The sequence below is a fragment of the Manis javanica genome, chromosome 2 (genome assembly GCF_040802235.1).
Source record: "Manis javanica isolate MJ-LG chromosome 2, MJ_LKY, whole genome shotgun sequence".
In the NCBI taxonomy this organism is placed as follows: Eukaryota; Metazoa; Chordata; class Mammalia; order Pholidota; family Manidae; genus Manis; species Manis javanica.
Window position 1 is genome coordinate 84430620 of NC_133157.1, and position 16845 is coordinate 84447464.

Consider the following 16845-nt stretch of genomic DNA (forward strand, 5'->3'; position numbering starts at 1 on the left):
TAAAATGAGTATAAAAATGTTCACACGTGCAGGATGAATGGGATATGTGAATTTGAGTGAGCTTGCCAAATGCAGTATGTCCAAGAAATAAGATTCTCCTTTCCTGTTCTCTTCTTCTTTTTAGTTGACACCAGCTTGCAGGTAGTAGGCACTCCACAAGAGTTAACTAGGTTAATGTAAATGTGCCTCTATTGCCATCCCTTCTCTGGGGTGCTTCCATCCTGAGACAATCAGATTTGGGCTTTTCTAGTCATCCTAAGTCTGTTGCAGGCATCTGATGAGGCTCTCTCTGACCTTCATCTCCTGCATCCCCAGAGCGTTCATCCTTCACCTTTCCCCAGCTTGCACTTCCAGGGGGTCACTTCTATGTCTTGTTGTTGGGTTCTGCTCTGACATCCCTAAATATACCCATCTCCACTAAAAGGCAGGAAGCCAGCCTGGCTGCATCTCACAGATTGCCCTCCACGTGTATACTCTGTGCTAGATCTATAGGGGTAACAGGATGAAAGAGCTCTGCTCAGAAAGAGGCCAGAGTCTAGTTGTGAAGGTAAGAGAGGTACACAGTAGAAGCAAGAAGAAAATAAGGTAGAAAAGAAAGGTAAACACCAAGAATATGTGAGTTCAAAGGTGGAAGAGGCCTGGTCTGAGCAGATCCAGAAAGTCTTCCTGGAGAGGTTGACTGTTGTGGGCCTCAAAGGGAAAGTAGGGGTTGAAGTTTCTCAATCCTTCTTTTTCCCTTAACCCACCTCCTCAGCCTTCAAGGTTCACACAGTGACTCTGTATGTGAGACACAGTCCCCTGAGGCTAAGTGGCCATTCCAGTTTCCAGCACTTGGAGACATTCCAAACTTGGAAACATTTCCACAGCATGTCCATCACTTTCACCCTGCCTTGAAGGGTGGCACTGAGCTGCTGTTAGACCCTGCTGAGTGCCCACAGCAGCCCTTCCAAGCAGGAGAAGGGTGGGGCTGAAGGCCCCACCGGTGAAGGAGGTGTGAGGGCACATGGGTCCCTGTGCTTCCGGAAGACCGCCTGGCAGCCCTGGGCATCAGAAAGCCCAGCAGAGGGGAGGTGGGGAGGCACCGAATGAGGAGCTAGGACCTGGCATCCCACCTGGAGTGGCGTTCCCAAGGGAGAAGTGAATTGAGTAAGTTGCAGGATTGAATTGTGTACTTGTCACCAACTTGGATAAAGTGCCAACTCCTTCATGGGCATCTAAGTCAGCTCAGGCAGCCATAGAATTCCACACACTGGGAGGCTTCACCACGGACACTTGTTTTCTCAAACAGAAGTCCAATGTCAGGTGCTGACAGGTGTGGATGCTGGTGAGGCCTCTCTCACTCTGGCTTCTCACCTGTACACACAGGGAGAGCAAGCTCTGTTGCCTATTCCTCTGATGAGGACACCAGTCCTGTCAAATCAGGGCCCCACCCTCATGACCTCATTCAACCATCATTCCCTCCTTAAAAGTCCCACCTCCAAACAGTCACAGGGGACTTAGGGTTCAACCTGAATTAGGGGGGCAGGCGCAAGTAAGGCCCTGACAAGGCGCACAGAGGCTGTTTATCATCTGGCCTCTGCCAGCTGCTTGGTAGCTTGTCTGTCCAGATGGCAGCCTGCTCTGGGCCTGAGCATGCCCTTGTCATCCTCTGAACACATCCCACCCTTTCCAGGCCCCACAAGCCTTGCACATGCCTTCCCACTTCTTGAAGCCCCCTTTTACCCGGCTGGGGACTGGCTCAGGCTTCACCACCTCCTTGGGAAAGCCTCTGAGGACCCTGGCTCCCCAGGGGCATCCAATTCCTCCTTCACTGCTATCTTTGCCGCACTCGGATGGTTAGTGTTCTTAGCTGTCTTCCTGGGCTCCTCAAGGCAGGACCTGTGTCCATAATGGCAGACACTAAGCAAGAATTTGCTGAATGAATGATTAGGGGCCTTTAATTCACAGAGACTGGCAGGTACTGACATTTCCCTACCAATGGGTGTCTGCGGCCCTCCCTTCCGGAGATCATAGCCATGAGGTGTCATGAGCACACCGAGCAGCAGCTGCCGATTCTGAGCAGCAGGGCGGTGTGCCCTGGCCTCCCCAGCCCCAGAAGGAGGCCAGGCGGTGAGCTCTTCCAGGAGGCTCCACTGTAAACTGAACTGAGAGCCGGAGAAAGTGGAAGGAAAATGGAGGAGACCTTTCCACTCTGTGCGAGAGACAAAGACGGAAAGGAGTGGCTGGAATCAGACTGGCCATGGGCCCCTAGGGAAGCTGGCTCTCTCGAGGCCAGGTGTGTGTTTGTGGGGTGGGCTCTGGGACTAGGGGGTGCCTCCCACACAGGCCCAGCTCCACCACCAGCACCAGAGCTGAGCAGCTGGGCTTCTTTGGCCCTTTGACTTTTCTGATGGGGCACCAGGGTCAGCAGGGAGGCTGTCTGAGCCAGTCCCTGGAAACCAAGAAGGCACTTCACCCGGGGTTTCTGACCCTGCACTGAGACAGTAGTGACCATGTTTTGTGCATATGTGTTTGTGTGTCTGTGGCCCAAGCAGCTGGCCGCCCACAAGGCCCAGGAGCATCAGGAGCTGAGGGCTTGTCTACACTGGCGTCGCCTCCAGGACGAGGTGCAGAACTCCCCCGAGGGGATGCAGGTGTTGAGGTAAAACCCCAGTGACCTATTTATCTCTCATCTTCTCCCTCCCACGCTTTCCCTTTACGAGCATCCCGATCCCGGCCACTTGTGGAATCTGCTGTTCCTTTCCACATTAAACTGGGCTCAGTTGCTCATTCCCCAAGGATGGATATTATTGTTATGTTTTAAACCTTTCAGGGTGTGGGTCTTGGTTTGCCTTCTGACGTTTCCCTGGTGTCTCTATTCAGGAAAAACTAGCACAAGGTCATTTCCCAGAGCAGGTTCTTCACTGGGAGTTCTAATAGTTTGTGTGGTGGCTTTGGACTTGAAGAAGGTGGGATTTGGTAGCCTGGCAGACAGTAACCATGTAAAGCCCAAAGAAAAAAAACCCTTAGGAAAATACTGCTTTCTAAGTGTTAGTAGGAACAGATGTGTCGGTGGGCCTTCTGTTGGGAGGGTCCCAGCAGGAGGCTGCGCTGTGCTTCGGGGTTGGGGGGGTGGGGGGTGCTAGCTCAGCTCCTACTAGTTTTCAGAGTGAGTCCTGCAGCACAGGGAGGGTTACTCCTGTCATTTGTCTGGTTTTGTCCCTCTGCTTTGCTCCTTGTCTTCCGTTCGCCACATAGTTGTTTATCTGAAACCTAGAGCCCAGGCCGCAGGAAGGCCGTGATAGCAATGGCGACAGAAACCCTCATCCCGCCCCCACTTGACTAGTGTGTGGTGTCTGCAGTCACACAGGTGGGGAGGCGGCTATCCAGGAATTGTTGCCCTTAGATGGCAGTCCTGAAGGCCGTGTGCCTCGTGGACAGGAGCCTGCCTGCATGAAAGAAACGGCTTCATGCTTATTTGTTTTTAAGTAGATAGCCCACTCTGCAGGACTGCCTGCCCGCTGGGGCTGACATCTGAGGTTAGCAGAGCCCAGCCTGACCCAAGGGAGGCTGGCTGGTACCTTTATGCAGCGCTGTGGGTGGCACAGCCGCGCCTCCCCTGGCCGAGAGCCCTCTGTCATGGCCCCCTGGCTTCCCCTCCCAGTGCCCCCCGACCCATTCACTCTTCTCTCCATGCGACAGTGAGACGGCTGTAAGTGACCAGCATGGATGGCATGGGCCATCACAGAGCGCCCGCCTAGCGTGGCTCTGCTGTGCTTCCGGCTAGTTACAGGTGGTGGGAAGTGGCCCAAGGACCGGCCTCTCTGAGAACCACCATGGCCCTGAGGAGGGAAAGGGCTTGGCGTACTGGTGCTCGGCAGACAGAGGGAGAGAGGCAGGCAGGAACCAGGTCAGCAGTCTTACTCCAAGTGCAGAGGAAGCTGCCCCAGGGCCTTCAGCAAGGAGGCATCGGGACCTGTCTGGTGTTTTTGCAGTGCTGCTCTAGCTGTGGTGGGGACGGACCACGGGCCACAGATGGAAAGCAAGGAGAGAAGGGCTAGGCTGTCGCAGTACTCATGCAAGAGGTCCTGGTGGTGGCAGTGACAGACACAAGAGGCAGACTTACTGGAGACATGTTTGCGCAGTAGAACTGGCAGGTTTTTGGTTAAGTGTGGAAAGAGGGCAGTGAGAGTGCCCAGAATGACTTCTAGGCTTTTGACTTGAGCAGGTGGGTAGATGGCAATGCTATTTGGTGAGACAGCAAAGATTTTGAGAAGAGCAGATTTTGGAGGGAAAAACAAAGATTTCCAGTTTTGCAGGCTTGTTAAGTTTGAGATGCCAAATAGATACCCAATATTGAGATTCTGTGAGGTCTACAAATCAGGAGCTCATGGGACAGATTGGATCATTCAGCCTATAAATACTTAAATTTCTGAGCACATTGAAATCACCAGGGAGAGAGGAAAGCGAGAGGAGAGGCCGGGAGGAAGATGGAGAGCCGGCTGAGGAGCTGGGAACTCAGTGTGGAGAAAACCCTGACACTGGTGGGTGGGAGGGGCACGGAAGCTGGGGGAGAATGGGGTCAGGAAGGTGGGGTGGGCTGTTGGACACCACTGGGGGCTGTGTACAAGAGTGGGGGAGGAGTGGCCTTTGGGTTGGCCCACAGGAAGGGTGTTGGTAACCATGACATTCATGCATTTATTCATGAGCTGTAGAGAAGGAGGCCTGTAGAGATAGAAGGGTATAAAAGAATGAATGGCAGGTTGGGAAGCAGAGACAGTTGGGGGCACTTTGAGAAGCTGAGCTAAGAGGGGTTGCACATGAGGGTCCAGCAGGGTTGTTTGAAGGTGAAGGTGGTGGACATAGCAGCATGTTTACGTGCAAACACTGTAATTGTATAATTGTGCCAACCCCTCCCCTCTCAGGGCTCCCTTTGTCCAGCCTCCAAGTCTCTAAGCACCTCTGAGGCCTCCAGTTCTACGTGACCATAGTCCCTGGTGGTGTGAGCACATCTTCATGATCATTGGCTGATGGGATGTATCCCCAACTTATAGGCAGGAAGGTTGCCTACTGGGCAGTCAGAACCCACTGAGGAGAGCCTTACCTCCAGACTCCATCAAGCTGTGATCAAACCAGCTTCTGAAGGCTAAGAGTTTCCCCTTTGTGTGTGGGGCTGGGAGAAAGAATACGCTATTTTTAGACCTTTGTGCTCAAAAGCTTATTATGGCATTTGTTTTTCTTTTTCTTAGTATTCAGAAATTGTGTTTGCCTATGTTTAGGCTAACCATGAAATGACTGCATTTGAAAGATTTGTTGCACATCACTATGGAAAATATTATTATCAGATGCACTTACAATGAAGAGGAAATATTTCTGAAACTGCCCTGAATGATATAGTCTAAGTTTAGCTTACTCTTGTCCCTTAGGATTCTCCCTTAAACAGGCACAGAAAACCTAGAAATTACTGCAAAAAAAGATATTACTTACAAATGAGTTGTCAAAATGTGTTCTCATATTTTACTTTATTTTATTATGCAAATAAGACCTTTGGAAAGAAGTCTCTTAAAACAGTCTAGTGATCAAAGATGCTGTCTTTTTTTTTTGAAGATACCCCATGGTCTTGACATGAGCCAAGAGCAGTTTAGAAGCCTCGGTTTGTGTCTTGACGGTTCCCTTCTCTTGGTCATCTCTGCGGCAGCTTTTAACGTAGTTGGCTGCCCCTTCCCTCCTAAAAGCACTTTCCTCTCCTGGCTTCTGTGCGTCACACTCGCCTTGATTTCCTTCTACTTCGCTGCCAGCTCCTCCCCAGCTTCTGGCCGGCTGCTTCACATAACATCTTTTTGTGATGACTTGCCACTCAGAAACACCGGCTGAGGTGTCCAAGGTCACACAGTAACAATCCCCTTTCCCACACCGTCTGTCTCCCACCTTCTAGCAACTTGGTACAGCATTTAGTTGCATTAAAAAAAAATGCTCCAGGTATTTTGACCTGTGGAAGGACAGGAGGGTCAGGTTAAAAAAGTATCCCTGGACCAACATGTTTATCAGTTTATATGTGAGCATGTGTTTGGTCATTTCAGTAGATATTGGGGGGAAAAAAGAAACCTCAACATTGTGTTGGTTATTACCAAAGTGAGGAGAGAAAAACTAAGATTGTATTTGTCTCTGACTTGCTAGTTTCATGAGCAGTTTATAAGCACCGTTTCCATCCGGGCCTCCAGTGTGGCCTTCTGTCTGGCATTGTGGCTCCCATCAGATGTGTCTTAGATTGTCTTGGTTGTAAGGTTCATTTGGTCACGGAAGTGCCTGTGTTTTCCTAACCTTCTTGGGCTTGTGGCTGGGGAGCCTGTAATGTGGCTGCAGGCTCTTGAGGCATGGCAATTTGCTCATAGCTTCAAAGGGCTCACGTTACTGACTCATGCCTTTTCTCTTTTGTTAATTATTAAAGATAATACGAGACCCCAGTGTCTTTCTCCAGGTCCCCTCCCCTCTCATCAGCCCTGGGCTGACCACGCGGGTGAAGCCTGAAGCCCGACCTTGTGGCCCTGCTACTCTGCGTGCCTGCTGCAGCCACCCCCAGCTCCCCTGTTGTTCCCACCCACCCCGGCCTAGCAGCTCCCTCTTGACTGGAGCACAGTCACAGCTCCTGCTGAGGAAGTTGCTAAGGGCTTCAGAAAGCCTTCTGTGCCTCTTGTCCCTAGGGCACGACTGGGTTCGGGCATTTTCTCTAAGTGCTTTCAATTAGCACTCTGACAGGCCGGTGGGGTTGGAAGAGCTATACTGCTGGGGTCAGAAGAAATCTGTAGGTTTTTATTGTTTGTGATTTATTATCACTTCCCCCTTTTTCTGGATTCATCATTAAAGTCAAGCTCATGCTGAGAAGAGCAGTGAAATACATCACGTTGAGGAGGCGCTGACAGGCCCCGCGTCTGATGTGGCTCTTTCTCCTAGCTGCTGCCTCCGCTGTCAGTAGGATTCTAGAGAAACACAGACATCTTCTCCTACCTTCCTCATGACTGCCTCACCCCCAGTCACAAAAACATCCCGCAAAGTAATAGGGGAAACCCCAAAGTATGTAATGCTGTCTGCAGCCAATATGTAATGTGCCTGCCCTCGTGGTCGGGTCTGGGAGTTCGCCTCAGCGCTGAATGTCCCATTCAAACAGTAAGACCTGCTAAAGTAAAAGTCCATGTGTCAGTCTCCCCTAGCATACAGGAAGTTTTCCCTTCTAAAGTTTCTCCCAGAATTTTTATTTCTGACCCTTGAGGACCTCGCAGCCACCCCCAGCTCCAAGACTCCGTGGTCGCCTGGCACCTGCCTCCAGCCCAGCGGCTCTGCACTGCTCCCGCCCTTCCTTCCTCCGCAGGGGCCGGACTGCGGAGGAGCCTTTTGCCTTCCCTGGGCAGCTCCCTCCCCATCTCCTCCAGTGCTTGTTTCACACCTTCCTGCTCTCCCTCCTCTTGCCTCCTGCCCTACAGAGAAAACTATGAGCACAGCCATCTTTCTCTTCAATCCTGTTAATAAACCACCAGCCACATCTACCCTGACCTCTGATGCCCAAGTGGGAACCCATCAGTCCTGCTGCAGCTGAGGACACATTTCCAGTTCAGAGGTGGAGCTGCCTTGATGCGGATCCCAGAATACACACACACACGTGAGCTTTAAAACCCTCTGTCTGTGGGGAAGAAGGGATTTGGACCATGGTCTTGGGAAACTGCTCTCAGGTCATTGTGCCCTAGGATCGCTGGGCTTGTATTATAAGTACACATATTACAGTTCTTATCTTATTGGACTCTTCTGCTTTGTTTGGTACAGTTGATAACTCTTCCCTTCCAGGAATTTCTATCATCAGCTTGCGTGGCAGCCCCTCTTTGGGCTCTGCTTGTCCCCGTTGGTGTCCCTCCTCTATCTCCTTCTTGGGCTTGATCATCATCTGCCTGCCTCTGCGGAGCTGGAAGGCAGACAGATCCTGGGTTGCATCCTCAGAGCTCCCAGAGCTGGGAGCTTAATATTTGTAGGCTTAGTGAGAAGGGCCCTGGGATGGGTGTGAAGCTGAGTTGGGATGGTAGGAAAGACAACACTGAGACCACGGAGAGCTGGAGGGAAGGGAACTCGGGGAGCAAAGCTGGCAGGCATAAACAGTGAGCTGAGTGTGGAGACAGGCTTTCAGTGAGAAGGGTGTACTGGAGAGAGAGCCAGTAAGAACCCTAAGACTGAAGGTGAACCAGGGAAGGACAGGCCAAGTGACGGAGATCTTTAGGTGACAGAGATCTTTAGTTGCCGAATTTGCCAGTTTGCATGTGACCATCTAGGCAGTGGGGAGCCCTTTTCTCTTCCAAGATGATATCATGAAAATGGAGTTCTGGAAACATTACCCAGCCTGTGGGATAACACATGATCACAGACAGAGTCTAGCGGCCAGGTAGAACTAGGTGGCCGCTTTGGTTGAGGGGGCTTGGCATGCTCTTCTTGGTTGTGCAGGCTCGGAGTAAGTGAGTCACCCATTTGGGGCTATTCAAACTGATTGAAATGTCAGTACAGCTTCAAAGAAGGCTCTAATAATGTGTGTCTTGCCAATAGGTTTCAGCCCCAGTCAAGTTTGGTATCAATTCAATGAGACAGAAAAATAACAATGGAACATTCTTAGGGTGAAAGGGTTTATATCCAACTTTATTCCCATGGTGGCAGGTCAATCGCTAGAATCCCATCCACTCAGAGCTAGTCTGCACGCAGCAAGCCGGTCTCTGTCTCTGGGCCTCTCCACCTCTGCAGCCATCTCAGTCTCTGTCCTCAGCACCGCCACCACTCCAGTCTTGTGTCTGCTCTCCTGCAGCTGTGTGGCAGCCATGCAGCCGTGCCACTGTGTTGCCCAGAGCACTGGTTTGAGCTCTTTATATAGAGTCAATAGCAACGTATGACCCACATGTGTTCAGTGAGCTAGCTGACCAAGGCTGTGTGAGAATCTTGGCCATAGGAACCTTCACTTTATCCACAATGTGATACAAAGCTTTCTCTGATTGCAGAAAAGGTTTGACCCATTGAAGGAACTGGTTGAATATGTGGGCTTTGTGAAGTTTGTTATGACTTTGAACAAAGTGAAAGGCAACAGTCCAGTTTCTTCTTGACCAAGGTCTGGTCGGTTCTGCCTCATTTAAGAGAAACAACACCTGAGGACGCAGGCCTAGAGGTTTCTCCAGAGCTTGTTAGGTTTTGGGTTCACCCTGGGAGGGGAGTACAGAGCTTTTAAGAGCAAACGTGGAAGCCAAATTGCCTGAATTTGAGTCTCATCCTGACTATGTGACCTTGAGAGAGTTAGCAAGCACCCTGAGCTTTAGTTTCCTCACCATAAGAATGGGGAAAATAACACACAAGGTTCTACTTTATAGGTGAGTGTGTCGAATAAATGCAGTGAATATGTGCAAATCATTTAGAACATGTGTTAAGCTGATCATAGGAAATTGCCATTTTGGTGGCTCTAAAATGGCTGAATGTTGTCAATTTCCTATAGTCCTGCCTATAGTAAATGCTTAGCACATGTTAGATGCTGTCATCTAGATGCTCTGGCACCTGGTAAATGTTGGCCCAACAAATGGCAGAGGGCACAGGGGTACAGCCTGTAGCCAGGCCTCCTTGTTCTCTGTCTTATCCCGGCTCCTTGCTCTTCTTCCACGGCTGCCGCCTTCTGCTGGTGACCACAGAGGCACTGTGCTCCTGTCTCTTACCAGTCAGAGCCTGGGAACACCTAACTTGCCTTCTGACAAACTGACAGTTGGCTGGAATGTTCAAGAAGTTAATTTCACTATTAAGTTAAGAGGACGCTTCAAAACATTGCAAAAATGCCTGGTTACAAATGAAATGATGGGATTAAAAGCAAAAACAATCCCCCCAAAAAAATCTGAAGGTTAAACAAAGATGTTGAAACTAATAGCTTGAGGTTAAGAATTAACTTGGCAGTGCTTCTAAGACAAAAGGACTCCTCATACCCTGGAACCTACTTCTCATCTGATCTCTACCTAAGGGCCACCCTGGTGTCCCCTCTGGCTCCACTCTGTACAGCAGCCCTGGCCACTGCAGGAGGGCCTCCCACAGCCCTGAGAGGAAACAAGTTGTTGCCACGAAGCCCTTCGAGAGCCTTTTCCTCAGCTACGGCCACTGGCTCTAGCCTGTGCACTTCCAAAGGTCTCTGTGTCTGGATGTCTAGATCGTGTACTTCCTGCCCTCCAGCCACCATCCATCAGGCCCAGGATCCCCTCTACCTCTTTCGTCTTGTTTAGTTTTCTTTATTAAACCACACACAGCTGCAAGCTCGCTGTGCAGGTGGTTCCTACCGTGACAGGAGGCACTATACCTGTGCCAGCATTTTCTGGAAACTGCAGGGCTCTCAGCCAGCCAGAAACAAACTCTGCCCTTTCCTGTTTCAAAGGCCAGTTCCACCCCCCTGAGCTGCCCACTCAGTTCCTGTTTCCTGTTGGAGGGACACCCTGAGCTCTCACTTCTTCTACCCAGCAAAGATGACAGACATGTCCTGTATATTTGAACTCAAATAACCCTCTTCCATTTTTCTAGAACATTCCGTGGTTACTCATCACTCAATTATTTCTAAGGGTGGGATAGATTTCTCCTTGATAGGCCCCTAATTACATAGTTACTGTTCATGGTGTGCCCTTTTTGCAGTAACATTTAGTCTTTTTTTTTTTAATAACAGAAAAACACAAGAAGTAAAGAGGTTCATAATCACTGCTTACTTAACCATGGTTGGGCTTTTTTGTTTTTGTTTTTTTTTGTTCTTGTTAATAAAAGTACATAGTAAGAAAACTCAGAATTTTAGAAAGATAGAAAATTGCATCGCTATCACGGTTGTCCTCACCCTAAGATCATCACTGCTAGCATTTTCTTCTGACTCCTTCAAAAAGTAAATCTTATTCTTCTCCTATATACTTCTCCTATATACTTCTCCTATATACTACTCCTGTATGTGGCCCTGATTCATCAGAACACTATTTGCCTAGGAAGTATTTACCTAAAAAACATTTCGTATATATAAACCAGTCTACAATAGTTCATTTTTTTTAGCGTAGCATTTAAAAAAAATTTTGTTATCATTAATCTACAATTACATGAAGAACATTATGTTTACTAGACTCTCCCCTACCCCAAGTACCCCCCCATACAATAGTTCACTTTTATTTAGCCCATCCTCTGAGTCCATCTCATGTGCTCAGCCCATCCTGGCACTTTGCATATTACACTTTGGCTAATGAATCTCAGTTTCCAATTCAGTAATGCTCACCCAGTGAGTGCCTTCTCATGTAATCCTAGACAGATTTTATTCTACAAAGTATTTGCTTACTCCCAGAACCACTCCTCTCCTGTAACACACTCACACCACCACCAGTTTAGTTTGTGTTTTGGCCAATAGTTTTGACTCAGATGGCTGAGAGAAACTATATTTGGACCTGCTGCAAAGACACGAAAGGAGAGTATCCTGCTAGTTTTACAGTTTCTCCTTCTTTCAAGTCAATGTTTGAGGAGAGGAAATAAAAGAGATGGTTCTTCTGCTTGACATTGTACTGGAGGTTCTAGCTAAGACAGTTAGGCAAAAAACTAAACTAAAAGGCATCCAGGTTGAGAAGAGGTAAAACTCTCTCTTTTTGCAGATGACATGATCTTCTATATAGAAGATCCTAAGGAATCCTCTCCCCCAAAACTGTTAGAACTAATAAGTTCAGTAAGGTTGCAGGATACAAGATCAATATACAAAACTCTTACATTTCTAAGCACGAGCTATAAATAATCTAAAAATGAAAATAAAATAAATTCATTTATAACAACTTCAAAAATGACAAAATACTCAGGAAAAAATATTTTAAAGAGTTGCAACACATATCCAGGAAACTATGAAGTATTGTTGAAAGAAACTGAAGAGGAACCAGATAAGTAGGAAAACATCTGTGTTCATGAATCGGAAGACTTAGATTATTAAGATAGTAAAATACTCCCTAAACTGATCTATGGATCTAATATAATCCTTGTCAAAGTTTTGGTTGCCTTTTTTTTTTTTTTTCCAGAAATGGACAAATTGATCCTACAATTCATATGGAAACTCAAAGGATTCAGAATAGCCAAAGCAATCTTAAAGAAGAACAAATCAAGGGCTCACACTTCTCAGTTCAGTACTTACTACAAAGCTACAGTAGTGAAGACAGTATGGTACTGACACAGAGACTGTCAGAGGGTCAGTGGAATAAAATGCAGTCTAGAAACAAACCATCTGTCTATGGTCAGTTTTTGACAAGTGTTCCAGGATCCTTCAATGGGGGAAAGAATAGTCTTTCAACAAATGGTGCTAGAACAACTGGACACCCACATGCAGAAGAATGAAGTTAGACCCTGTGTTTCATACCACATGCAAAAATTAACTCAGCATGGATCAAAGACCTGAATGTAAGAGTGAAAACTATGAAACTGTTAGAAAAAAAAAACAGGTATATATTTTCATGACCTCAGATTAGGCAACCATTTCTTAGATATGATACCTACAGCACAGGTAACCAAAAAGTCACAGAGTTGAACTTCACCAAAATAAAAATCTTTGTGTTTCAGAGGACTCCAACAAGAAAGTGAAAAAGACAACCCAGAGCATGGGAGAAAATATTTGCAAATCACACGTCTTAGGAACTGGTCTTCAGGATATATGTGGATGTAAAGATCTCTTACAACTCAACAATAAAAAGACAACCCAATTAAAAAAATGGGCAAAAGATCTAAAGAGACATTTCCCCAAAGAAGATAAACAAGTGGCCAAAATAAACACAGAGATAATTGGCATTATCAGCTATCAGGGAAATGCCAATTAAAACCTCAGTGAGAAAGCACTGCAAGCCTGCCAGGATGGCTGTAGTGGAAAAGACCGGTAAGAACCGGAGTCAGAGAGGATATGGAGAACAACAGAGTGCTCATGCCATTGGTGGGGGTATAAAATGGTGCAGCTCCTATAGAAAGCAACCTGGTATCAGATCCTCAGAATGTTAAACATCGAGTTGCCATACAACCCAGCAATTGTGTGTTATATTCATACAATGGGCTATTAATCAGCCATAAAAAGGAATGAAGTACTGATACGTGCTATGAAAATGAACAAATCTTGAAAACTCTGCTAAATGAAAAAAGTCAGAGGTCAAAGGCCACACACCGTATGATTACTTGTATCTGAAATACCCAGAATAGGCAAATCCATAGAGATGAGGGTAGATGAACGGTAGTTGGGCTGGGGTGGGGAAAATGGAAGGCATCTGCCAGTGGGTGTGGGGTTTCTTCTGGGGCAATGAGGATGCTCTGGAGTCAGGTATTGGTGGTGGTTGCACAGCCTTATGGATACACTAAAAGCTGCTGAGTTCTACATTTTTTTAAGTGGTAAGTTTTGTGACATATGAATTATATCTGAATATTTTTTAAAGAGAGGGATTGATGTAGTCATTGGCTCTTTTTTCACTTCTCATCATATCACCATACCTTTGTGGGGTTGACCAGCAACTGTCTGAAGGGGAGATGAATGGGAGGCAGCTGGTCAAGACCTGAGGAGCCGCTTCCAGTGCTGGGGGCCAGGAGGACGCCTCCATAGTGTCTGTGGTGTAATCACCCCAGATAGAGGTGCTTCAGTTTCGAGAAAGTGTTCCTTGCATGACATAAGCGTGTGTGTTAACTATTTCCACCTCATGCTGTACCTTCCATTTTTCTCTTAATAATATGATCCTGACTCTTCTGTTATTGACATATGTAGGACTTTTTTTAACTGCTGCCGCATATTCCAGGATATGAACGTCCTAGTTAACCACTGGACATTTGGTGATTTCTTAGCTATTTGCTTTCACAATCCATGCTGTGGTGAATGGTCCTACCATCACCGTTGGCACACAGCATGTTAAATATAAGGCCTAAGTGGTATGCAGTTGCCCTGAGACTGAAGAGAGAGAGCTGCTCTCCAACTTCCACTCCTGTTTTACATCCTGGTGCATGTTGGGCTTCAAAGGCAAACCTTCCGCCCCCTAGCGCCGCGCTGTTCTCCACTGAGGAGGGAAAAGTCCTCCCTCCCCCACACCATCTGCGCCTCCCTGAGTCCTGAGATGGAGCGATCCCTGCATATCTGGGCGCACTGCACCACGCGTGTTCATGGTGTTCACAACGTGCTTCTAGCTCCCCCTATAAAAGGAAGCCCATGTTTGTCTCATTTGCCTTGTTCGGGGGTTTTCTGACACAGTACAGTAAGTGTTTTATTGTTACCCTTTTTGCTGTGGCATCCTGTACTGTTCAGGTTCCCTGTATTCCTGTGTTCTGAATGTGGGGAGCAGACTGACAGCCTGCTTTTCATTATTTTCCCCTTAGCCTGAGCAGAGTGAGAGGCCCTTATTAACCTGGCTTATGAGGACACCAGTTGGGTGTCCTGCATGTGCACCTCTCTTTCCTCTGTCCTGTCCCCCTGGACACAACACTGTAAGATGTATAATGAAAGCCTTGTGTTGCTTGAATTCTGTACTCAAGTGAAGTCTATCCCCAAACATATGTGGTTGAAAAAAATTTAGTTAGTGTTCCTCTAATTCATTTAGGTGGGGTTTTCTCTTGTATTTTTAATCAAAGTCATCGTGGGTGCTGCTTGGCCTGTCTACCCATGGACCCAGCAGTGGATGGATGCTGTCTAACTTCTAAATGCTGCAGCTGATGTATATCCTGGGCTATCTCATCTCCTAAAAAGCTCAGCATGTTAGGGTCAGAAGAGACCTTAAACTGATCTGGCCCAGTTGTCCATATCTCTGCCTCAGCTACTCTCTGGGTGGTTCCTGGACCCGGTCCTCACTCCCCAGTAGGCAGCCTCCCACTGCCACGGTCTGGCTGGCATGGCCTGCCTCCCACTGGGCTGGACACTGCCTCGCCCCAAGGCCTGCCTGGGCCTTAGCCCTGACCTGCAGAGCTGCGTGGGACTGACCTTGTTCTCACCCAACCCCCTGTCTGGAGACCGCTGTCACTCCTTTCCCTGCCACAAGGTCACTGGGTTTGGTAAACGTGTCATATGTGCTGTGGGGTGGAGGGACGTTTGCCTTCCCGGACCTGGCCCTTTGGTGACAGCAGCCTTCCCCAGATGCGACAGCATGGCATATGCCTGCGAAGAATGCAGGGGGACCATTGCTTCCTTTGATCTGGCTCGTGCATAAGAACAAGGACAGCATAGGTGGAGTTGGACACACATAGATGCCATGTTTCATTTTGAAGCCTGGTGCTATGCACCTTCTCATGGCAGTCTAGCCCTTGCGACTCCCACACACTTCTTTTCCTTAGTGATATTCATTGAGCACCTCCCAAGTGCCAAACACTGTTCTGTATTATCCCATTCGGTCTTGCAAATGACCCTCAAGATGGCCTCTAGTACCACCTTCCTTCCTGTCTGGGACTGGGGAAACAGGCATAGATAGTGCTTAGCTGGCCACATTTGCACAGCTGGTACGTGGCAGGGATGGAGTGAAGCAGAGGTGAGCCTGCTTCCAGCTCCCTGGCTCTTACCGCAGCTGTTCACGCAGCACTGCCCACTGCATTCTCATTGCTCTCGTTGAGCCCACCTACCACAGTGTTTATTGTTTTGGAAGCTGCATCAATCATTTCTTGCTGCATGTTGAGTTTACAGACAATATACCAAATTTAAAATCTGCTTCTCCTTACTTACTATTATTTATTAATGTTGGATCCTCATTGCAGCCTTTGGTTGCTGCTCTTGACTGTGGGTGCTAACTGTCCATCAAGCTGCTAGCCTGCTGGCTTCACCTCATATGCAAATCTGCTAGACCAATAAATCATGGGACTCCCTCTTGGTTATAGCAAGTAATTAATCAGCAGCCTTGGGGTTCTGTTGTTTAATCTTCTTTGAAGCCATGTAACGACCGCCATACACCCACCACCATACATTGCCCACCGCATTCACTCTGTAAGCTGCCTTGTGCCCACAGGGACTTCTGGAAGTGGCCCTTGAGATCCCATGCTTCCCCCTTAAGGTTTCCTTCCTCATTTTCTCCTCTGAACACTGACAAACTGTCTGACCAATAACCCAGCCACTGATTTTATTCCCCTGCTCCGATCTTCTTTTCCTTTACAAATCAGAACAGCATTTGTGTGTCTCCATCAGCCCCTGACCCGCTGTTGCCATGATTTGATTGCCCAGAGGCCTGTGATCTCAGGTGGGAGCTCTCAGAGCTGCAGCAAATCCCTCACCCGCGCCTGGACTTGGAACCGCCCGAAAGGATGAAGGCACCCCTCCACCGCTGGGAGCCCAGGCGCACGTGTGTGAAACAGCCACTGACTAATGCTTGTTCTGCTGTGCCAGGTCTGAGAATCATTCTCCTCGGCAGGGAAGTTGAAGTAAAGTAGGAGCCAGGTAGTGCTGTCCTTTCCGTCACCTCGTAACACTGGTCTTCCCTGTGCTCCAGACATCGCGTCCTGTTGTGCAGACCGTTCTCCCTCAGCCCCGGCTCACCCCCAAGTCTTGCCTTCCTGGCTTCCTGGCTCTCTGGTTAGCTTTGGTTTGTTTCTTTCCCCGACATATAACATTTCTGTACCTTCAGTCATTGTGCCTCCATTCTTCACCCAGAATTTCACGGAGTCCGTTTGGCTAGGGGCCGTGTGTCAGGAATATGCCCTGACCGAACTTACTAGAAATTTAAGTAACACCTGAGATGTGCTGTTTTTTTTTATTTTTTGATGATTAAGCCCCCGAGGAGCAGACTAAAAGACCAACCCCTGAAGGGTTTACACTCAAAATCAGGGGTCTTGAAAAGGGGAGGTATAAGGTTATATTAATGTGCCATCTTTTTGAAAAAACTTTAT

General features: G+C 48.0%; 1 protein-coding gene across 14 annotated transcripts in view; it reads left to right on the forward strand.

Moving 5' to 3' along the window:
- AOPEP (aminopeptidase O (putative)) overlaps positions 1-16845 on the forward strand; it is a 340655-nt gene that overhangs the window by 188317 nt on the left and 135493 nt on the right. For 11 of the 14 annotated variants that reach the window (XR_005053840.2, XR_012127791.1, XR_012127790.1 and 8 more), the window contains one exon: positions 2535-2641. The exons of 1 other annotated variant lie outside the window; for it this stretch is intronic. Coding sequence is in view for 9 of the 13 variants with exons in the window: in XM_036991161.2 (XP_036847056.2) it covers positions 2535-2641 (107 nt within the window). In the remaining 4 variants the exon portion in view is untranslated. Of the gene's footprint in view, positions 1-2534; positions 2642-7457; positions 7616-12047; positions 16414-16845 lie in introns of those variants that run through there. 2 more of the 14 variants (XM_073228769.1, XM_073228770.1) reach the window with 2 other exon arrangements.